The 22,281-nt window shown below is 53.4% G+C and overlaps 7 protein-coding genes and 1 non-coding gene across 8 annotated transcripts; 3 read left to right on the top strand and 5 right to left on the bottom strand.

Moving 5' to 3' along the window:
* Positions 1–621: 621 nt before the first annotated feature.
* Positions 622–1,737, bottom strand: LRP88_13955 (uncharacterized protein; the record flags this gene model as incomplete). Its single annotated transcript, XM_083250310.1, has 1 exon — positions 622–1,737. The coding sequence occupies one exon, from the start codon at positions 1,735–1,737 to the stop codon at positions 622–624; it is 1,116 nt and encodes a 371-aa protein (XP_083094644.1).
* A 1,088-nt stretch (positions 1,738–2,825) lies between these two features.
* LRP88_13954 (uncharacterized protein) lies at positions 2,826–3,278 on the top strand (the record flags this gene model as incomplete). The annotated part of the gene is made up of 1 exon (XM_083250309.1): positions 2,826–3,278. The coding sequence occupies one exon, from the start codon at positions 2,826–2,828 to the stop codon at positions 3,276–3,278; it is 453 nt and encodes a 150-aa protein (XP_083094643.1).
* Positions 3,279–5,800: 2,522 nt separating this feature from the next.
* LRP88_13953 lies at positions 5,801–5,882 on the bottom strand. The gene has a single exon. It is a non-coding gene; the product is annotated as a tRNA-Thr (tRNA).
* Positions 5,883–6,460: 578 nt separating this feature from the next.
* Positions 6,461–8,255, bottom strand: LRP88_13952 (permease for cytosine/purines, uracil, thiamine, allantoin-domain-containing protein; the record flags this gene model as incomplete). The annotated part of the gene is made up of 3 exons (XM_083250308.1): positions 6,461–7,722; positions 7,775–8,084; positions 8,172–8,255. 3 exons carry the CDS (start codon positions 8,253–8,255, stop codon positions 6,461–6,463), a joined length of 1,656 nt encoding a protein of 551 aa, XP_083094642.1.
* A 2,749-nt stretch (positions 8,256–11,004) lies between these two features.
* Positions 11,005–14,357, top strand: LRP88_13951 (karyopherin KAP114; the record flags this gene model as incomplete). The annotated part of the gene is made up of 4 exons (XM_083250307.1): positions 11,005–11,339; positions 11,404–13,063; positions 13,208–13,699; positions 13,761–14,357. 4 exons carry the CDS (start codon positions 11,005–11,007, stop codon positions 14,355–14,357), a joined length of 3,084 nt encoding a protein of 1,027 aa, XP_083094641.1.
* A 490-nt stretch (positions 14,358–14,847) lies between these two features.
* On the bottom strand, positions 14,848–16,079 carry LRP88_13950 (PI31 proteasome regulator N-terminal-domain-containing protein; the record flags this gene model as incomplete). The annotated part of the gene is made up of 3 exons (XM_083250306.1): positions 14,848–15,482; positions 15,530–15,841; positions 15,896–16,079. 3 exons carry the CDS (start codon positions 16,077–16,079, stop codon positions 14,848–14,850), a joined length of 1,131 nt encoding a protein of 376 aa, XP_083094640.1.
* Positions 16,080–16,573: 494 nt separating this feature from the next.
* LRP88_13949 (DNA-binding protein) lies at positions 16,574–17,234 on the top strand (the record flags this gene model as incomplete). Its single annotated transcript, XM_083250305.1, has 2 exons — positions 16,574–17,132; positions 17,185–17,234. The coding sequence occupies 2 exons, from the start codon at positions 16,574–16,576 to the stop codon at positions 17,232–17,234; spliced, it is 609 nt and encodes a 202-aa protein (XP_083094639.1).
* A 414-nt stretch (positions 17,235–17,648) lies between these two features.
* LRP88_13948 (uncharacterized protein) lies at positions 17,649–22,177 on the bottom strand (the record flags this gene model as incomplete). Its single annotated transcript, XM_083250304.1, has 2 exons — positions 17,649–19,882; positions 19,936–22,177. 2 exons carry the CDS (start codon positions 22,175–22,177, stop codon positions 17,649–17,651), a joined length of 4,476 nt encoding a protein of 1,491 aa, XP_083094638.1.
* Positions 22,178–22,281: the final 104 nt, after the last annotated feature.

Raw genomic sequence — 22,281 nt, 5'->3', positions numbered from 1 at the left:
AAATAAACGAGTGAGTACCCCACAGCCCAAGTCTACGATGATAAACCCCCATCATCGTGAACCTGCCCACCTCTCCAAAGAACAAAGCTTCTGAAAGTCCACCTCTTCCGCACTTCCGCACTTGATACCGCCTCCCTACTTTTTGCCTCGACCATGCTTGCCACTCTTCTTCTGTCTCTTTGCATTTCTCGGCGTGTCATGCTGATCACCTCGCCTTGGTCGGTGCCGCTTTGCACCCTTCGTCTGCGCAGAGTTCGACACATCCCCCTGCTGGTCTGCCACAGCGTCGGAAGCTCGTGGGCTGGGACGGCGCGAATTGGAGGCAGCCACTGCAGTTTCTCCCTTGGCTAACTGCCCACCCTTTGTGATGACGCCTTTCGGGGCAAGGGATCCTTTGTCTGTACCAGCAGGATCCGATGCTTCCTGGGAAGAGGGAACAGAGTGTTGAGGGGCATGCCTCGGCCGTTTTGGAGGCTGCTCGTCAAGGCTATCGCTTTGACCCCTGGCAAGTTTCGATTTCCCGCCGCTCTTAGATGCCTCGCCATGGCTTCCAGGAGGTTGGACTTGCACCTGGGGGCCAAGAGTTGCGGCAAAGGAGAATTCGCTGCCCCGAGTACCCCCCTACGGCGAATTGGCAGTTCCCTTTTGGTCCCTAGAAGCCTGTTCCAGGTTGCTTGTGCCGTCGGTGCAGCCTTGTGTGACTTCAGGATATAGCAGTCGCCCAGAAAAGGGATCACGTCGTCGTGAGATTGGAATTCCCAACCAGTCATCAACGAGCTCGCTCGGCCGTTTACTCGGGCCATAAACGACAGCGCTCGGCTGTTCACCCGAGTCATCAACAGTGCCAACATATTCCACTTTATCCTGTTCTTGGAGGGGATCTTCATGAGACCAAGTACTCCCCGGTAGCTCGTTCCACTCGGGTTTCCAGATGCGATCCCTGATCCAGTTGTTCTTGACAGTTTCGGAGGCCAGGGCATCGAGATCGACGTTATAAGGGCGGAACTGAATCTTAAAGTCCATCTCATCTTTTATCCACTCACGCTCCTTGACAATCTGATACAAGAACTGGCGGTAGGGACGAGATCCTTCAGAATTGCGAGTCCTGGGATACGGAATCGGGTAATCGGGGCCATCCAGGGACCCTTGAACATACCATTTGGGCAGTCGCTGATGAAACTCTTCTGGAGACATTCCCAGCTCACCAACAATGTAAATAGTTCGAAACGGATCCGGCCCGAACTCTTGGTCTGGCGGCGGGCCTCCGTCCTCATGGCCCCATTGATAGCCTGGCGGCGATTTAGTTGGTTCCGGTGTGAGGGAGCGAGGGGATTGATCGGACAATCCGAAGTCTCTTTCCTTAGCCCAGGCTTCATCCCATACTTTCCTCCAGATGCCCTGTTCTATCCAACTGTTTCGAACGTTGTTATAGGCGTTGCCCCGAATATCGAAAGAGTCATCCCATGGCTGTGTCTGCCTTCGACCTGCTTTCATACCACGTCTCTGGCGTTCGAGCTTGTCTTGCTCCCGTCTAGCTTGAGAGCGGAACTGGTGGGACGCCGTTGATCCGCAAGTTCGCCCCCAGTGTCGCACCCACGCATATTTATTGTCGACCTGGGGGCTGGAGACTGGGGATCGCGTGGTTTCAGCTGGCCCTGGCTGTTGGGAGTCGATTGGTTGCTGTTGAAGGGCTTCAAGGCCCGGGAACGACTGAGTGTTGCTGAGGGACGACGACATGGTCACAATGTTGATGAGACATGTCAGATTGGGCAAACGAAGTTGGTCAGAGGCCAGGCAATGTATAGCAGAGGAGAAACAAAGAATATTTGGCCAAGACGCCGCTTACCTGCGTGCACTCTCATGGGAGACATCATCCTTCACCATGTCTCCCGGTGACCCCATCCCCGAGCTTTGTTTTCGCTCGTGCCCCTGAATGCCAGGGCCGAAGGCATTCTCACATACCGGGACAATGACCGCTTTGTCTCGTCTTTCGCTCTTGACAAGAACAACCCGACTGTCAAAGTTCAGGGGCTAGATATCGGGATCAATATCACATCAACCTCACGCTACAATCTTGCCATTCTCGGTCGCCAAGGTCATATTAGATTCGATGATCCTGGTATCTCGCCTTTACATTTCTCTTTCGAGCTTCACAAAGACAACAGGGAGGAGGCAATGCTCCAAGACCGATCACTGGACAACTCGGCCCAGGTTTTAGGGCCGACAGCGATGCCCTTCAATCCAGGACAACCTCACCGCAGAGTCCTTATCGACCGGGAAATCAACCTACAGTTTGGCATTGGTGGAGCGGCTCACGATCTGTATCAATTCCAAATTCGTTGGCATGATCAGCGTAACGACAACGGAGTAGGCAATCCCTCCCATGCTCTCACCATCGCACACGAACCGCCGACTTCCGTGTCATGTCTCCCGTTTGCCCGGATTAGATACTCGAACCGGGAGCCTCTTGGAAGTGGAGCATTTGGCGAGGTTTGAAAGGTCGCCAACGTCGATACTGGCGAGCATCTGGCTCTCAAACGGATGAGGAGGTCTCATAATCATTTTGACGAATACTCCTCACTGAAGCGAGAGGTCGACATGCTGTCTAGGGTTTCCCATGTAAGAAATCTCAAGAGATATCAGTCTTATGAAGCGTCAGCTAACAGCACCAGACAAACATCATAAAATACATAACGTCCCAATCCGCAGACGACGGGCGTTTGGAAATTTTCATGGAACTCAAATCCGGAAGCGTCCAATACCTAATAGAAGAGCATCAATTCTTTGAAACGACCCCAGCTATCGCCTATATACTCCTCTTCCAGATGCTTAAGGCGCTTGACTGCCTCGTCAACGAAGGCATGATTCGCCGGGACGTCAAACCTGAGAACATTCTCTTTACACCATTATCGAGTGGAGATTATCTATACCAGCTTGCAGATTTTGGCCTCGCCAACATGGCGGCCAACGCCCAGACGTATGCTGGTACCGAACCGTACATGGCGCCCGAAGTATATTCGGGCTCGGGGCAACCCCAGACGGTCAAGATGGACATCTGGTCCCTCTTTGTTACTGCAGCGTATGCTATGAATGCGGCCGGCTATCGGAGAAAGCCAAGGCGCAGTCTTGAGCAAGTACTCAAGGCAGTTGGGGAGGCGGCCATGTGGCCGAGGCTTCAAATGTTCCAAGAGATGGCAAGTGAGAACCCCGACGATCGAGCGACAGCAGGAGACATGCTGGACAAGGTTTTCCATGGACGGGGTCATACAACTTCCTGAAACCGAACCCTCTGATAGGCAGGCTCGGGGTTGTATACCAGCGAGATTGAACAGGATGTAGCTTCCTTGGACGGATGGCAATCGAGACAGACTAGGCGGCGGCGCCTTTCTAGAGAGCAGCGGTCTACCGGAGTTGTCTTATTGCAGCGCTTGCTTCTCAACGGGCGTCCAGGCGCAGCCACCCCTGGATCGGCGTCGCTGTTTACTCGAAGACCGTGTTTGACAGAGATTTTCTTCATGGAGTTGTTTCTGGGGAGGAGTTTATGGGCAGGTTGTACTGAGCGTGGCGTTGTAGAAGAGAAAAGCTTAGAAAATGGCTTGACAAACTGTCGTTGGTGATGCTTGTTAACGTGTTGGTGAATGTTTCTAAATCACATATCAACATAACAAAGGTTAGCATCAGACAAAATAAAAACATTGCTGGATGGAGAAGAGCTAAGCAACCTTAGTAGATATAAATACCGCGTATCTTCCACTTCCAATCCGTCTTCTCTCCCTGGCACGATCGCCATGATTTGCAACCAAATATATTATACCATCCCCCCTTTTCAGTCCACGTCTAAAGTGTTCCGGCTGTACTCTTCGCGATGAGCACATCGCATGGTCATCCGGAGCTCAAGTATATACAAGGTGGGACGGTGGGAACTTGGAAGACACGCGTCTTGGCGTCAATGCAGCCAGGTGCCCAAGGTCCTTGCAACATGTCTCAACCCTGTTCATCCTCTGGGCCTCTTTGATGCATGGAGAGGATCCCATTTGTTTGGTGACGATGATTATCATCCTTGAATATAAACTTGCACGACACCCCCATTTCGGTTACACACAAGCATTCATATCTCTTCTTACTAGTGAGTTCCGAGAACTCATCATAGATGGCACAAATCTGTCTTCGTTCTTTTGAACTTCTATATGGTGCATTTCACCTTTACCCAAGCTTTGCTCCTGCCGACTGATGAAGCCATATCTGCAGTATAATGACAATGATAGAAGGGCGATGCTGGTCACATTACGTTGAAAGCCTTTTTGGCTGTAGGACCTTTTCCAGCGAAGGCAGACTCAATATATATCCGGTTCAAGATAGCGAGGGTACACAACTGTCCATCGCACTTATAACCGCATTTTGGCAAGATCGGTCGGTGGCGTGGGGGCTGCGGTATTGATCAGGAATGCTGTAAAACACGGACGAAGACACCGAGATCAATGTTGATATGGGACCAGGCGCAGCTGTTGGCAAGACATCAAAGACTTCTCATTCTTCCCTCCTGTCGATGCTGCCGGGATGCACCGCCTGGGGAGTTGAACCCATGAGCTTCGATCATATGCCCGGTATATAAACCACTTCCAAGAAGGGCCTTCAACTGATTCTGTCAATCATGGCATCGGCAGTGGCAAGACACATTGCGGTCAGCACGTCAAAGTCAGGAACATGCAGCTTTAGAAAGAGAGGCGTAACGAGAAAGGCTTCGTACATACCCACAATTTTTACGCATGCTTCGGTCGAAGCTGACGTGCCAGGACTAGTTATAGAGATCTTTAGCCCCAGCCGACTGGCGCTGGCTGGTGGCGGGTTTGATCTCGAGCACAAGCACCGAGTTTTGTCCCTGTCGAGCGCTGGCAAGGCCGAAGGCATACTAACGTCACATTTCGTTTTTTTCCCTTTCATTTAACTTCTCTTTTAAGCCGATTAAGATTACCAAAATGCTATATATAGTGTGCAATTATTATAAACTGCCCCAGAACTCTTCTTCATATCTGGAAGAGGAGCTAGGGCCGAGCCAGTCTCTGTGAGACACACTTACCTGCGGTGCGCAATAGACGGCAACTGTTGACCAGAGCCGAGGGGTTGTCGAAAACAGCAAGAACCAGGACAGCCTGAGTAATCTCAGTCACGCCGGGTGAAGCTGCTGGGAGTTGGGGCGGCAGGATCAAACTCCGAAAGCAGTGTCTGGTCAGAAGATCCAGGGAAAGCCGGTATCTCGTTGACGGCCAATAGCTTGCTGGCGCCAGCCAGGAGGATTGAGTACATGGCCGAATACAGCGATGTTATTGCCTTGGATAAAATGGCCACTCATCCCCTAGCCCTTGCCAGAGATCCTTTTACATAGGCGATGAAAGTCACTGATATAAAAAGGGAATCAACGTCAATGGTGTCAGAGGAGCATATCAAAAGAAGCGGCGCAAGTATAATGCATGGATAAAAGGTTGAAAGGAAGTAGTTTTGACCTATGATAGAACTCGTCAGCAATACAACTAGACCCTCACCATAGAATCCAAGACAAGTATATGTTTATTTGTTTGTCTATGCTCCGACGCTTCCAATCTCAAGTAGCACCCAACCACCCTGCAGCCCAACGTCATCCCGCACCAACCTTAAGCTAGATAAGGTCGCACGTGCCGGGCCGTTCCAATGCAACACAAAAAAGGCAACCAAGCCTCAACACCACCACAAAGCATCGCCAACTTATGACATGGAAGCGCAAAAAGAGCGCGATCAGATTCTTCTGATCGCTTGGTGATTGTGATGCCCCGTACTGGAATCGAACCAGTGATCTTATCATGTCGTTGAATTACTAGTGATACGCTTTACCACTGAGCCAACGGGGCTTGAGGATCGGCTAATGAAAAAATGGTTAAGAGGGCGCGGAGTGCGCCATGATGGATACTCGCTCTCAGACATGGCGCCACATACCCTAGCGTGCTGTACCATCTTGAGCCATAAAGGAACCATGGAGAGAAGTGTGGCCAGGCCATTAGGCTAAGGGTAAGAATAAAAGAATCCCGAGAAGAAGACAAATTGGCGAGTCGATCTCTCAATTATAGCATAGGTTTTCATCATGACTATGACCAGATACTCCTAAGCATTGAATTCTTGCTCTTGCTCTATGGCTTCTTGTATAGTCACAAGCCCCACAAGTAGAGACCAACTCTCTGTGTGAATAGTTCTTGCATGTACACCTAACCCATCTTCTGCATGGGATACCCTGCATGTCTAACAATTCGATAGAGGCACAGGAAACAACGGTGCTCAGAATGCACACCAACATAAAAACACACCAAGTCATGGGACAAATAAGGTTCAAGGGCTCTTAGCCAACAAAACGGGATATCCTTCAACTAAATCATTCTAACGATAGACATCGCTCATATAACCTCTTCCAATCATCACGCTCATGCACCATAACTCAGAAATGCTTCATATCATCAGCCACCTTGGGCGCTGGGCCCGTAACGTGCTCTTCATCGTAATTCTGGCTTCCAGTGTCATAGCCAACTCGCAGGTCGTCAATCTCGTCGCCAACCTCCATCCAGCGGCTGCTTGTCGCGGGGATCGGGAAAATCTTGCACAAGCTCCAGTACACGCCGAGCGAGATCAGGAAGCCGCAGAAGTAGTTGACGTTGTAGATATAGGTAGCTCCCTTTGGCACGGTCTGGCCGACGGCACCGGCGAAACCGACAACGTTGATCAGAATGCCCGCAATGTAGGCGGCATATCCGCGCCAATGGATGCCGAATGTGTAGTAGTAAGGTCCCTCCTTGCGACCATCGTAGAGTTCCTTGAGCTCGAGATACCCCTTCCGCACGAGGTAGTAGTCGGATACCATGACTCCAGCGATGGAGCTAAGGAACACGCTGTAGGCGGAAAGATAAGTGGTAAACTGGTTGCTGTCCTTGAGCAATTGCCAAGGGCAGATGGCGAAACCAATGACTGCACAGATGTATCCTCCGCGGCGGATATCGATCCATCGAGGAAGCAGAGCCGTCATGTCAGTACCAGCAGAGACAGAGTTGGCGGCGATGTTGGTACCAAGCTGCGCAAGGGTGAAGGCCATGGCAATGACAAAGACTCCAAAACGCTCAGCGGAGCTACCGTCGTCGATGTACTTGTCAAGCAAGTTAAGGGGATTCCAGATAGGCTCACTGTACATGACGGAAGATGCCGATGAGACGATGATACCGATGAAGGAAGTGAGGGCGAAGCCGATCGGGATGGTGATGAGCTGGGACCAGAGCGCATCTCTGGGCTTGCGAGCAAAACGAGAAAAGTCGCTACCGTTGACGATGAGGGTCGCAAAGTTGGCAATAGAGGACATGATGCCCTTAACAATCTGCCATGCCAACTCGCTGCCGTGGACCTTGTTGGATGTCTTCACAATGGGTCCAATGCCGCCAGCCTTAGAAATGGTCCAGGCAAGGAAAGCGATTCCAGCAACAGGGACCACATATGCCTTGACGGTGAAAAGATGTCGGATCTTGTGAACGGGGAACCAGATTGCTGGAAGGGAGCCGACCCAGAAGAGGAAGAAGGAGACGAAATCGGCCGTGGTCGTTCCCGAATCTTTGCTGAAGGTGTTGGGAATGTCTGCCCAGGACTTCCAGATGGAGCGGATCATGAGATAGACACAGTTGCCTCCGATGTAACTTTGGACTCCGTACCAAACGCAGGCTATTAGTGGCATTAGTGACGAGTGGCGAAACAGGAACAAGATTGAGCATACCCATAGCGGCACGGTTCAGGACAGGCCACAAACTTCCCCAGATACCAAAGGCAGCTCTGTTTGCAACCGGGAAACCAATGTGGTACATGGCACCGACACGAGCATTCATGGCGACAAAAATACCAGTGATGCTATAGCCGATCCAGACACACAGCCATGCCTGCCACCACGAGAGGCCGGCAACAATCATGGACGAAGAAATCATCCAAGTGTTGATGTTGAAGGAATCGGCGATCCAGAAGCCAACAAAGTTCCAGGCGCCCCATTGACGGCGTTCCTTCTCGACCGGTTTCAGATCGTGGTTGGTGAGCTGCATAAGAGTTCAGCACAGCTCGGTCTCGTCAATTGAACCTATTTACGCCCCATAGGAACGCAAAGGTTTGAAATATCTTCATACCATAAGCTGGGTGCTCGTCAAGCCGGGTTCCGACTCGACGGCGAGCTTGTCAGCCCAGGACTTAGCTCGAGAGCCAGTCGCCATGACGACAAAACGAGTTGGAGGGATAAAACAGAAAGACGAGAGTGGAAGCAATCTAGAAGATGGTGCAGACGAAACTGCAGCGAAAGAGTTCTAGAAAAAGCTTAAAACCACAAGAAGAAGGGTCTGCCTTGGAGGGGGGGTGATGACGTGTAGGTGACACGAGCGATGGGTAGATTGGGATGAGATCCAGTGTCACCAAGAAGAGAAGGGTGTAAGGGATTGCTTGTCAAAGAGCAAGGGTGACCGGTTGGAGGCTCTCCACTGTCTCAGTGTCTTGGACGTCTGAGTGTGGAGGGCGCTGGCCGGTATTTATGGATTGATGGTCGAGTGCCGCGGAGCAAGGGGAGACAAGACGGGACCCCATCTGATGGAGAAGGTTATCAGCCGCCGCTATCAGTCTGGCCATCTATCCCCAGACCAGACCTGGCCGTTGCAGATAGCTACCCGATGAACCGCGCTGGGGCCATCGCCGACGGCCACTCGGTGTGGATTGTCGAACGAAGGATGGGCGATCCCTCCGCATGGGAGGTACACCTATAGCGTTTTGAGTAAGTGGTCGTCAGCTCTTGAAGAGCAATGTAGTTTTTGTGCCATGATAGCCATGAAGAAGCAGGCAAACACCCATTGAAGACCCAGCAGAACAGTTACTGAACAGCAATCCGAACTCGAGCATATTGCCACCGACACTCCAGGTCACTCCAAGAGACATGGTTCGGGACCGTGTAGTAGGTTGAAGAGATTGTAGCCACAACGCGATGTGACCGGGGTCCCAAGTGTCGGGGTGGAGGAACCCCCACCAGGACATGTCCAGTGAGAGCAGAGAATCGTCATTGAGGCAAGGTTCAGCTCGCGTCGACGGTGTGATATCATGTCTCTCGATGTCTCTTCGCTCAAACAGCAAAAGCGCCGAGAACGGGATGAAGTGCTGTCGACCAAACCAAGTGGAGGGCTGATAAATTGGTGCAAGACCGTGGAAGCGGGTGTTTAGTGGCCGCCTGGATGACCTGCACATGCCCCAGGCCGCTATCAGAGCCGGACAGGCAAGAGCCATGCCGTGAGGGGCGGCTTCCCCGGTATGGCGTAAATAGACAGCTCTCATTGGACAGATTTGCTTCTTATCGGCGCAACGACACGGCTAAGATGCTGCAGCGTCGCACCTAAATAATCTTAGCCTCCCTGCGAAGAAAGGTATTACTCGATCTCATCGAGTCAACTCATCCATCTTATCCAAACTCTTGGAACTTGGAGGTGATGCCAGCATTTATCTGCATATCTCTTGGAAGTCATGGTATCCCCTCGGATTTGTAAAATCTGGGCAATTTCACTCAAGATCTCATTCCGGATTCTTTCCGAACATGGCCTCATGCCATCCATCTCTCCGGACCTGGACTTTGATAGCGCCTTGACATTTTCGCATTGGAAGCTCTTGGGTGACTTCTGCATGGCTTGAGATACAACAGCCTCCTCAACAAGCCTCCTTAGGCTAATCAAGCCTCCATCGGATACCGAGATCGTTTCGCCGCAGGGTAGTATACATTAAACATATTTTTCTCAACCGAACCACGTGCCAGCTCGTGAGAGCAGAATTTTACTTCAAATGTTGATGCGAGCCCCATCGATACGTTACTTATCGTACCAGGCAAAGCAAGCATGGCATCAGTGGTGCGTCTTGTCTTGCCGGCTTCCTGGCCACCTCGCTCAATTGGGGACCGTCAACCAACCTCATACGACATGGCGCCCTCGCAATTGGAAGACTGGCATCCCTGGCGGAGAGGAGAAGACCCTTGTAAAAGATCTGAGGGGGACCAGTCTCAACCCTTGGAAGTGATGAATGAGGGGACTTGAGAGATGTAATGGCAGAATCAACCGATATCGCTCAGAGAAGAACACTCGACCCTTCATCAACAGACGGGTAGGTCATCCATGTGTTCAAGTGCTGCTCTGCTCACTAATAGCTATGGAGCAGACTCTTCACACTTGTCAATGCATGCCCCATCCTTGTCGACCCCAAATGAATGCGATGCGCGACCTTGCACCCTGAACCAACAGTGCGTCAGTCCCTGATCGACCTTGAAGCGATGTCTCTTGGACGGAAAAACCAACACCCCGAAGCCAGCTCGGCAAGTCGACCTTTACTTGGAATCTGCGTGCGCTTCGGCTGCCAACTGCCGATGCGACGCTCCCGTTGCATGCCACTGCTTGGACTGTCTAGAGTCCGGTGTCGCAGAGAGATAATTGTGAATCACAGGTTTGTCGAGTTATTATGATGTGATTCTTCAAATGATGCGTCTGAACTACACAGCATCCAATGTCTTGCTCTTGTCTACAGTCCTGATTCGGTGCCAAGGCCGTGCGTGACACGGACACTCACCTTACCCATGCCACCAAACGAAACCATTGCCATGGTTCATTTAGAATGTGCTCTTCCAATCGACCAGTGTCGTCGTTTGAGGCCCGACTAGTGAGAGGCCAAGGAGGTGGTTCACCATGGAAACAGAAAAGGGCCCTAGAAAAAAAGAAAAAAACACGTGAAGGCGCAGCTGCCCCGCGATTCAAACGGGAGTAACTGCTGGGCAGCAACTGAGCAACCAAAGCGCGCCTGCCCATTCACAAAAAGCCCACTTTTTGTTTCTCCCCCACCATCACAATCAATCTATCCCGCCTCTCTCCCCGCCTACATTCAACCTCCTCCGTACCCTCGATATCTTGTCTCCTTCTGTTGCCGCTGTGTTGAGCATCTGCCGCAATCATGGAGGACCAGCTGGTTCAGCTCCTTGCCAACACCCAGCTGTCTGAGCAGGGTCCCAGACAGCAGGCCGAGATCGAGCTCAAGCGCGCCCGCTCCAATCCCGCCTTTCCCCTGTCCCTCGCCAACATTGCCTCCCACACCTCGATCGATACAAGCATTCGCCAATCTGCCCTTAGTAATTTGCGGATTTTCATCGAGAAGAACTGGAGCGACGATGAGGCCGATGACGAGCCGGCACTCCCTATCGCTGATGACGTCCGGGGCCAGTTGAAGCAGGTCCTGCTCGACCTTTGCTTGAGTCCTGAGGGCGACCGCAAAGTTAAGCTCGCTGCGAGGTTTGTGCCTTTGCTTGGCCCTCTCTACGCTCTCTCGGAGTACTGACTAGATTCGCTCTTGTAGTTACGCTGCAGGCAAGATTGCCGTGCACGACTTCCCCGAACAGTGGCCCAACCTCCTTCCCACTATCCTCGCTGTCATCCCTACGGGTACCGATGCCCAGCTCCACGGTGCATTGAGAGTCCTTAGTGACCTCATCGACGAGAGCCTCAGCGAAGACCAGTTTTTCTCAATGGCTCGTGACATTACCAAGGTCCTGACTCAGGTCGCTCTCGACGAAAACCGAAAGCCCATGCTTCGAGCCCTTGCTATTTCCACTTTCCGAGGATGCTTCGACCTTATGAACATGATCAAGGAGGACCACGCCAAGGAGGTCAAGGCATTTGCTGATGAGCTTCTGACCGAGTGGAACCCCTTTTTCATTACCGTTCTCGCAAGCCGCCTGCCCGAGGCCGACCTGACCCAGGGCTCTCAACCTGATAGCTGGAACAGCATCATTGCGCTCAAGCTTCAAGTTGTCAAGACCCTGTTGAGAATCCGACGCGTTTTCCCCAACCTCCTCCTTCCCCAATGCACCACCTTCTTCCGCGCTGTTTGGGAGGAGCTTACTTTGATGCAAGTACCCCACGAGCAGCTTTATATCAACCAGGATGCACAGGGACGACTGGAGGACTCGGATAGTCTCCCCTATACTCTGGACTTCCTCGTCCTGGAAGAGCTGGATTTCTTGAACCAGTGCTTCAGGGCTCCTCCCGTCCAGGCTGAGCTTGACGGTCAGCTCCAAAGCCACGCTTCGGCCCATGAGGTGCCTTGGATGATGGAGATCATGAAGATGCTCGTTGGTTACTCGCGTGTCACTCGGGAAGAGGAGGACCTGTGGGATATTGACTGCTCCCTGTATCTTGCCGAGGAGACATCTGTCACTGCCAACTACACTGCACGAACTGCTGCTGGTGATCTCCTTATCAAGATGGGAGAGTGGTTTGATCAGAAGACGATTGATGGTCTATTCGGCTACACCAAGACCCTATTTACCGGCGAAGGATCATGGCGCAGCCAGGAGGCGGCCCTCTATCTGTTTGTCATGCTGGCTAGCGACTTCCATGATATGCAGAAGCCTATTTCTAACCAGGTCGCTCATGCGTACTTGGAGCTGGTAAACTATGCCATCAACAGACCTCAGGAGCCTCTCCTCGGTGCCAGAGGATATTTGGTCGCCGGCGTCCTCTGCAAGTTTTTCGAGACCCCCGTGGAGCTCTTGGACCGCATCATCACTTGCATCACCCGCGAGGAGTCTGAGGTTGTTCAGGTCGCCTGTGTCAAGGCCGCTGAAGGTTTGACCAGAGCCGGACGCGTCGCTCCTGACAGACAGATTCCTATCATCAACTCTATCCAGACCTACATGAACAACAAGGATCCTAGCGACATGGAGGATGCGGATGAGCTTTTGTACACACTCGCTGAGGCTCTTCGTGCCGCTATTAAGATCGACACGCGCATCGCTCTCTCCGACGATGTGCAGTCCGTTGACCTCCTTTTCAGGCTCGCCCAGTTGGGAGCTAGCAACTTCCAGGTTACCATTATTGTCTCCGAGGCGTTTGAGGAGATCGTTGGCACCCTTTCCAACACCGAGTCCTACGCAGCTTTGTGCAGCAAGATCCTGCCTACCCTTACCGGGGCCTTTGATGTTGCTAACCTTACTGAGGACAACCCTCTGGTTACGGTAAAACCTCCCCCCCCCCTCCCCCTCACCGTGATATATTAAAACTAATCACCTGTAGGTCGCTGTTGAGTTGCTGGCTGTCTTGGCCGAACATGGATCTGAGCCCCTCCCCCCCCTGGCTTCATTGCTGCTACGTTCCCCAAGCTGAACCGCCTTCTGATGGAGTCCACGGAAGGTGAGGTTCTTCGACCGGGTTGTGAGACTGTCAAGTGGGCCCTGCAGCACGATCATCAGCAGGTTTTCAACTGGCAGGATGGCAATGGTCGTTCTGGCCTCGAAGTCTGCCTGCACATCATTGACCGACTGCTTGGTTCTTCGATTGAAGATAACTCTGCCTCTGAGGTTGGTGGCTTGGCTGCCGAGCTGGTCGAGAAGGCTGGTCAAGAGCGCCTGGGACCATTCCTCCCTCAGCTCCTCCAGGCTGTTGCCAACCGACTTGCTACGGCTGAAGCTGCAGCATTCATCCAGTCTCTTATCCTCGTCTTTGCCCGCCTGACCCTCTCCGGTGCCAGCGACGTTGTTGACTTCCTGAGCCAGATCCAGATTAATGGTGAAAGCGGCCTGCAGGTTGTTCTCGCCAAGTGGCTCGAAAACTCGGTCAACTTTGCTGGTTACGATGAGATTCGACAAAAGTATGTTTCGCTCGGCCGAATCGCTGGCTATTGCTAACCATCTTAGTGTGATTGCCCTGTCAAAGCTCTACTCCCTCAACGATGCCCGCCTGGCACAGACCAATGTGAAGGGCGACTTGATTGTCAATGCCAACGACGGTCGTATCAAGACGCGCTCGCGCGCTAAGCAGAGTATGTACTCATCGACTCGAGACTTTTCTACTGCCTCCATTCTAGATACTCTCTACCTCCAATACATGGAAGCTCAAGACGCTAATCAACCGCCACCGTCAGCAGACCCTGATCAGTACACGATTGTTCCCGCTTCGCTCAAGATTATCAAGGTCCTCATTGAGGAACTTATTTCTGCTTCTGGCCAGCGGGCTGCTTCAAATGCGGCAGCGGCGGCCATGGCTGCTGCTAGATATGATGATGAACTGAGCGACGACGAGGGCTGGGAGGATGATGATGGTACACTCGACCTGAGTCTCGGTACCACCAAGGCCGAACTCATGTCGTTCAGCGAGGTTGGCCAGCGACAGCGAGATGACGAGACCCAGGCTTACCTGGCCGACTTCTTCCTCCGCTGTGGCCGGGAGAACACTGCCAACTTCCAGGATTGGTACAACATGCTCACAGAGGACGAGAAGACGAAGCTGAACGAGGTGGCGGCAGGGCATTAGGGGGCAACTGCACATGAGGCGCCAAGAAAGCTGCCGATGCCATCGGCCTGGAAGTCTCGGGAGATCTCTCGAATGCGGGCGCTGCTGAAGAATCTGGATCCCTGAGGTGTCTGGCTGATAACCAACCAAAATGGACATGAAAAGAGTTATGGTATGAGAACAATACGCCATCTTCGTTACGGCAACGAATAGTAGATAGATGCGTGCAGATAAGGCTGATGCATAATCATGTGTTTGGCCTGGTTTATGAATGGACGCAAATTGTAGATAGACTTAGAAGAACCTGTGGGCAGCCTATTGATCGAGTTAGGGGCACCTGTCGGAGCCCAGAGACATAATTGTGACGACGGAAACGCCCATACACGAGGCAGAGGAAGAAATGAAATGAAGTCATGATTAATTGATTGTCATTCTGTTCGTGATCTCGTTAACACAATCGGTGTCGACTAACTATTCTAATCGTACAGACTTTTCTTTGGCATGAGGCTGATTAGATGATATCTCCTCCGCCAAATCCTCCGCCGAAGCCACCACCGAATGGATTATTTCCTCTGCCATTTCCAGGGCCAGGGAATCTTGGGTTGCCGCCGGGACCAGTGGGATCCCATCGCGCACCAGGTGGTGCTTGAGGATCGTAGCCGCCAGAGCCGTCGCCTCCATAGCCACCAAAGAGAGGGTCATCAAAGGTAGGATGCATGCCTGCACCGCCGCCTGGACGGGGTAGTCCTCCACCGACGAAAGACCCACGAAGGGGATCATGAGGACCCAGACCAGGCGGGTTCAGATCATCGTGGCCGATGTTGTACGGCGACCGTCCGGGCACTGCGAGAGGGTTGCGAGGGGGTCGGTTAATCTCGTACTCGTCCTCAAAGCCCGGGGGCGGGAAGTCAGCGATGGGGCGGGGCGCAGGACGGGCCATCTCCGGGAGCGGGTTGGCCGGCGGAGGACGCACGTCCATGTTCGGCGCAGGATCGCCCCGGATCGGCCGGTTGGGGTCTTGGGCCTCCTGGGCGCGTCGCTCGGAGCGGGCGTTGGCTTCCGCCTCGGCGGTCTCGACGTAGCCTTCGCTCTGGAGCTTGGGGATGAGCTTTTGGACGATGTTGACTTTGAGATCATGGAGGATGTCTAGAGAGTGTTAGCTAGTTCGTGGCTAGTGCAAGATGGGAACGTACCGACGATGGCCTGCTCAGAGACAAACACCCCACGGAGCTTCTCAGCGAGATCACTTCGGTCCTCCTCGCCGTCATTTACAGTGATGCGCACGGGGAGGCCACTAGACTGCACAACGTCCCTAACGCTGCGCTCGAAGCGGTGGATGTTTTCGTCCCCGACGGCCAAGCCCCGGATCTCGACCTTGCCGCCCATGCGATCGACGCGGACGACAAACTTCATGGAAGACTGCTTGTGTGTGTACACGAAGCTCAGGGAGCCAAAGCCCGAGTTCCATTGTGGTGGGAGCCGAGGGGCGAGGGACTCGCATTCAGCTAGAACTCTTGTGTTAGAGGCTGGTTTGACAGGTTGGGAGAAGGAGAGCTTACGTAGTTTCTTGTCTTCGTCAAAACCGCAGAGCTTGAAGCCGAGGGCGGCGAGATAAGCGTGGATGAGAAGTGCAATAGCCTCATAGGACGATGCAAGATCAGAAGAATCATCTCCGGCAGGGTGTGTAGGCAGGGCTTCCGCCATGCCGGCCAGGATGGACCCGACGCTTAGTGGTTCGGACATGGCTGGACGTTGTGTGAGTGTGTGCTTGGTTGGTAGATGGCTGTTGGAAGTGGCTTGAGCGGTAGTGGGACCTCTCTAGTTGGTGGAGTCAAGTAGGTGGTTTTATATGTTTGGTTGGAGGTTGGATGAGAGGGGGAGAGCTTGGCATGGGCTGCGTCATGAGGTTCGCTGCCTCAGCCCTATATGTGGATCCCTTTGGGCGTCGCGGGGCAGTGACGATGAGGTTTTGATGGGGTGTTGGGCAATTGTTGCCTGGATTGGGCTATCAAGGCAGCTATGAGCCTTGATGTTGGAACCTAATTGATAGCAAGGGTTATTGATGCTCATGCTGAGAGTCGGACCGCTTGTTGGTGAGTTTCTGCATTCTCGAGGTGGCTTCAAGCTGGCCATCTACGCCTTGTGAGATCATGACCACTATCACGTGACATCGCGTTTCACTCAACGCGTCCCATCACGTCTCTTCAAACCACCAACCCTCATCATCACCAACCAACATGTCGACGAGAAATCCCGGCCCGTCGACCCCCTCCTCCCAGGCGGCCAACCTTCTCTCCTCTTTCACAACATTCCTCACTCTAACCCTACACACCCTCCTATACCACCGAGCCCTCTACCCAGCAGCAACCTTTCTCACCGCTCGTGCCCTCAACCTCCCTGTCCACCAATCTCGACACCCAGGCCTCTGCACATGGATAAATGACTCTGTAGCCGCAGTATCAGCCCAACTAAGAAAAGGTTCCGTCCGCCGTATAGCAGTCACAATGCACGCCGCAAAGTCGTTTGACGTCCTGGAGCGCTGGGTCTTTGACGTAGAAGCCTTTCCCGCCTGGGGCGACGCAGGGATGGAAGAGGAGCAGGAAGAGCAGGTATTCCTTGCTGCCGACGTCGAGGCGGAGGAGGATGACGAGAGTGTGAATTGGACTGATGTGAACGAGGCGTTGAGGGGGGCGCTTCGTCGTGTTGCTCATGCGGCAGAGATGATGCCTCCTCTTCCGGCAGGGAGCACGTTTACACTTGCTGTTGAGTTGCGTGATGAGGCAGCTGCCCCCATAAGTGTAAGTTGATTCTACTCACTATATATGTTGACGACTAATCGTGTTTATAGCACCCACAACATTGGATCCCTTCTCAACCCAATCTTCAACCACCAACTGAGACGTCTCTTAACCAGGGCTCTTCCCCTGGTGGTCAAAACACAACGCCAATACGTTCAGTACAAGCTGGTCCACTCTTCTTTGAATGCTGGATAGAGCAAAGCGGGCCCTCGTCATAAATCTTCACAATCTCACATGATACCCAAGCATAGTACATCGTCATCATGACACTTCGTATTCTCTAGTCCTCTCGCATAACATGACATCAAACCATTTCCCCGGGTCCAGATCCCAGACCAGACCCGGCCCAGCCATTACCGTTCGGCCCTGCTCGTTACTCCGCCAGTCCTAGAGCCCTCCGCATAATATACAACCCTTCCGGCAAGACCTGACAAACTCCCCGCCTCGTAATCGCAAAGATCCTTTTCAAACGCCCAAACAGCCTCCAAGTTAGCCCCCAAGAGGACAGCGGCGCCTACTCCGTCGTCCCCTTCAACGCCGCGCGTAGGCTCACCATCTCGCGCTTCAGTCGCGCGTTCTCCTTCTTCATTCGTGCCGTCTCCTCGCTCTGGTCGCGCAACCGTGTCATCAGGTCTTCCTTTTCCTCCTTGCCCTTGCCCTTGAGCGCCTTGACAATCTTGCCAAGCTCTCCATTGAACTTTTCGTATAGTAATTCGTTCTCCGCCACTGCCTCTTTGTATAGTTGATCGATGGCCCGCACCTTGGCCTCGGCTGCCTTGACCGTGGTTTCCATGTCGTGCTGGATCGCATCGTGTTTCTCCTGTAGTTCTTGAACCGCCATGGGGATGCGGTCTTCAAGTTGTCTCACAGCAGCACCCAATCGTCGCATATCAACAGAGTGAGAGCCTGGCGGCCTTGTGCTATTAACGCGGGCCATCTCTTCTCCAATCTTGGATAGCTCTGACTTGAGAGACGCATCCACCTCGTCGACCGCCTGCTTCTCAGTGTTGAGCCGTTCTCGGAGTTTCTGTGGCGATTGTAGGCGAAGTCTCTGTGTTCCTGGTCTTGAGGGGCTGAAGCTCTGACGGCGAGGTGGTGACTCAGATCCTGGGGGTGCTGATCGATATGGGCGCAATGTCGGGATATTAGTTGATGATAGTGTCCTGGAATGTCTATGACCCTTGGTCGGTGACCCTGACTTGTTTGGCTCTTCCAAGGGTTCTGGTGGTGGACTCTGTGGGAAGGGATCTCCAAGGTTCTCCTTTTGCCTCGAGGTCCGCATCGTCTGAGTCACACGGGGACTCATTGGTATTCTAGACGGAGTCGTCGCCTTGGGGCTCGCGTTGACCTTCTCCGACGTCTCCTTTGCATCCTGCAGCGGCTGCGGCTCATCGTCGTCGAGAGACGCCGCCGCCATGAGGCTCTTGAGATCCGATAGTGAGCTGCGACGCTTCTTTCTTGGCGATCGTGGTGGCGGTCGCTCAGTTTCTGGTTCTCCAATCGTCTCCAACGTTCGGTGTGAGCTGCCAGGTCTCTGCACCTCGTCAAACGCCCCTGCTATGGGCGGACGGTTATCCTTGGAGCCTGGCCTCCGCTGCAGCTTCTTGGGTAGGGTATTGTCATCGATGGACCTTGAACGGCCCAGCGATGCTTTGGATAGGCTGGCCGGTTCACCGGTGGCGGGGTTCCGGTGTTTGCTGAGCGTCCGCCAGACTGAAGATCGGTCATCCTTGCTATTCTGTCGCAACAGAGTGTCGAATCCAAACTTGCGCCGTAGTGATGATGTGTTGGAGACCAAAGAGGGTGTATATGCCTTTCCACGGATTGCAGAATTGATCGACTCATACGCCGTGCTATCAAGATTGAAGCTGTGGTTCAAGCCAGGCTCCTCGAAGATGCGATCACAGTCCTCCACGAGGCGATCCAATAGGTTGATGTAATTCGGCGCCGTCCCATCATACACAAGCAACTCAGCAAATGCAAGTGTCAGGGCACCCCTATCACCGTCATTGCCGCACCCGTCCAGCAGATCGGCCAACAGCTTGATAAGGGCAGTAAAGGCGCGGCGGTTCTGCGGTGCCATGTCTCCAAACAAAAAGTTGACAAAGTCTGCAAAGTCTCCGGGCACTCTCTTGTTCACACGCGCCTGAAGGGTGTCGAGAGACTGCATCGACATGACTGGGCCCATTTGCTCGGCCCAAGCGATGCGCAAGAACTTCTCAAAGGCCACAAATATGACTTCTGTGCTCAGATCTGACACCGAGTCAAAATCAAAAGGACTCTCGATGAGTCTGTTGTAGAAATCATTGACCGACAGCTCATCAACCATGGAGCGGTTCAACAACGTGCGGCCGACAATAAGGCCCTTGCGGGACTGGAAAGCAGCGACATATCCTGTGAATGTTTGCTCCAGCCGCACCAATGGGTTCTCGGGACGGTTTTCCTCTTGAGACACACTGTCCTTGCCCCCCTTTATGGAGCTCACCACAGATGCCTGGCTGTTGTTGCGGTGGATAGATGGCACCTGCTTGTGCTTGGACCCGATGCTCGCCGTATCAGAAACATGAGCAGAGCTGCCGGACCAGAAGCTGGAGAGAAGTTTGACTGGTGATGTGCCCAAGAATGATCGCGTCTTCTCAGCCCTGGTCCAAAGGGAAAGTCCGTGCAATGTTTTGGAGTAGTACGAAACGAGAGGCGCCGTCAATTGCATGTTGGAGACACTGTGCTGTGTGCTCAATAGCTGGATAACTGGGATAGGTTAGTGTGCGTTCTGTTTGACTCACGTCGGCGAAAATACTTACTTCGTCGTGACATAGTGGGCAGGAAATCCTCCAGGAACACATCATCCTGGAACTGCCTCCCGTTCAATCCAACAGTGAGCATCGAGACTCGCTTCATGTCGTTGGTCGAAACGTTGACTACAATCTCGACGCCATAATGGCCCACTGGTGCTCCTTTAGTGCCCCTGTCATGGTCAACGACCACTCGGATCGGGGCAGGCTCCTTGCGGCCCTCGATCAGTTGGTCGGCACCCTCCTGGAAGATGGCTGCATGTAGGCCCAGGTTGCTATCTGGCATACGCGCAGACCGAAGTGTCCATGTAGGATCTTCTCGTTCCTTCTCCGAGAAGCGTGCCTCGACCCGGGCTTTGACCACGTCCTCACCCCATTTGGCGGCCCTGGTCTCGTACAGCTCTTGCAAGAGGAAGCATCGCGACGTAACCGCACTGCTGATCCTATGCTCGCCGGGGTGAACCCCCCTCATTTCTGATGTTGAAGTCATCCAGAAAAGCGTCCCATCTGCTGCCTCGGTGAATCTGACCTCTGATAGTTCGTGCCAGCCCGTGAATACAAATTCGTACGTTGCTGGACCGCCTGCTGCATTGGTCATGGAAATGAGCAAGCCAGCTGCCGACGGCTTTTCGATCTCGCGCAAAAGGTCACGGCCAGTCATGGTACCACTCATCTTCTTGAGAATGACCACACAATCTGAAAAGAGGAGGAAGACACCAGACTTGTCTGACTGATTCATCATCGGTTGGAAGGGAGGTGCCAATTCGACAAAATCAGCTGCAACAATGAGGCGCCCCTGAGGCTCAAGATCCGCTGGCCAGGCTTCAACCATATTTCGAAGTCGACTGGCAACATGCGGCTTGTCCGGTAGCGGTTCGTCCATAGAGCAGATATTTGTGATAATGTCTCGCGCCTTTAGCATGGGCTGCAGAGCGGGATGCGTTATGGGAATGCATCCAACAATCTGGTCGATTAGCAAGCTGTACCGGGGGAGCCGTTGTACGGGCTCGATTAGGATAGACCGAATCGTCTGCTCACCAGCCTGAGCAACCCGCTGCTTGAAGCTCGACTGCTGGTCGAGAAAAGAGTTGAGCAACGAGGGAAAGTGCTGGCTGGCCTTGATATAATCCTGGTAGCAGTCGGTAAACCTGGGAAACCATTCCAGAAACAGCCTCGCAATCGCTAGGGCGCCGCTGGGATCCTTTGTGCGGCCAAGCCTCGAACCCGTGAAGCTGGTGCCAGGTGTCTCCATATCCCGCGTGGCCTCCTCTTCTGTTTCGTCCATGATTCGCCGCATCTCCTCCATGAAACCCGAATTGACCTGTAGAATTCCATCCGCCGACTTTGGAAACAGTCTCTCCAGTTCTTCCTCGGAGGGGCTGAGACTGCCAGGAGGCCGTGCCGCGGCGCTCTCTCGGAAGTCAGCAGCGACATGTCTCACCAACTCCCTCACCTTGGCAACATAGCGCTCCTCTGTATGTACCAACTCGGCCAGTTTCATGCGCAATTCCACCTTTTGATCCTTGGAGAAGGATTTGCTGCGGTTCAGTGCAGAAGGCTTGGAGGGTGCCCTCCGCAAACGACTAGTCGGCAGAAAGACGGGGTCTCCAAACAACTTCACTAGAGGAGTGTATCCACCGTATTGCCGCAAAGTTGGGTCGAGAATATCGTCTTCATCATCGGGAACGTCTTCGAGATCGTCGGGCTGGAGTGGCACGATAGCTCCGGGCGGGAGCACGAGGTCGAGGTCGAGGTTGCTGATGTGTTGGGTCTGTAGGGCATCCTGTAAGGTCTCAATGATGTCCGCTGTGTGGTCACTCGCGACCATATCCTTGACAATATCGGCGGCATGTTGTTCGCTGAACAGAACGGGTGCACTCCCCGGACGTCGACCTCTCGTGGGGTAGAGGTTCTTTAGATATGCCTTCACACATTCCGGCAACTCAGTGAAGTACTTGAACAGGCCAAAGGCGAGGGCACGGTAGACCTCGTCGCCTTGAAACTCGCGGGGCAGGAAGTGGACGACGCTATAGAATGCCGAGTTGGGCGAGATGGTGATACGAGGAAAACAGTGGAAGCCGGCCGGTGTGAAGACATGGACCTGGACACGGGAGCTGTTGAGGGTATAGTTGGCGGTGGTCGAGGGGCCGTGGAAGATGAGGACAGGGAGATGGCCCAGCAAGGGGTCGACGGCTTGATAAAGAGTGACATGATCGGGCGAGAGGGCCAGATCGTCGGTAACGCGAACCATGGCGACGGCGGCGTGTTGTCGTCACAATGGGTCGGGAGTTAGGCGACCCTCGCTCGAAGGGTGCGTGTGTGTTGACGTTGACGGGCGGTCTCGAGGTCGGGCCG

This window comes from Fusarium phalaenopsidis (genome assembly GCF_050370095.1).
Source record: "Fusarium phalaenopsidis strain FUZ10S chromosome Unknown contig_32332, whole genome shotgun sequence".
Taxonomy (NCBI): Eukaryota; Fungi; Ascomycota; class Sordariomycetes; order Hypocreales; family Nectriaceae; genus Fusarium; species Fusarium phalaenopsidis.
This window is presented reverse-complemented; position numbering and strand designations above follow the sequence as displayed.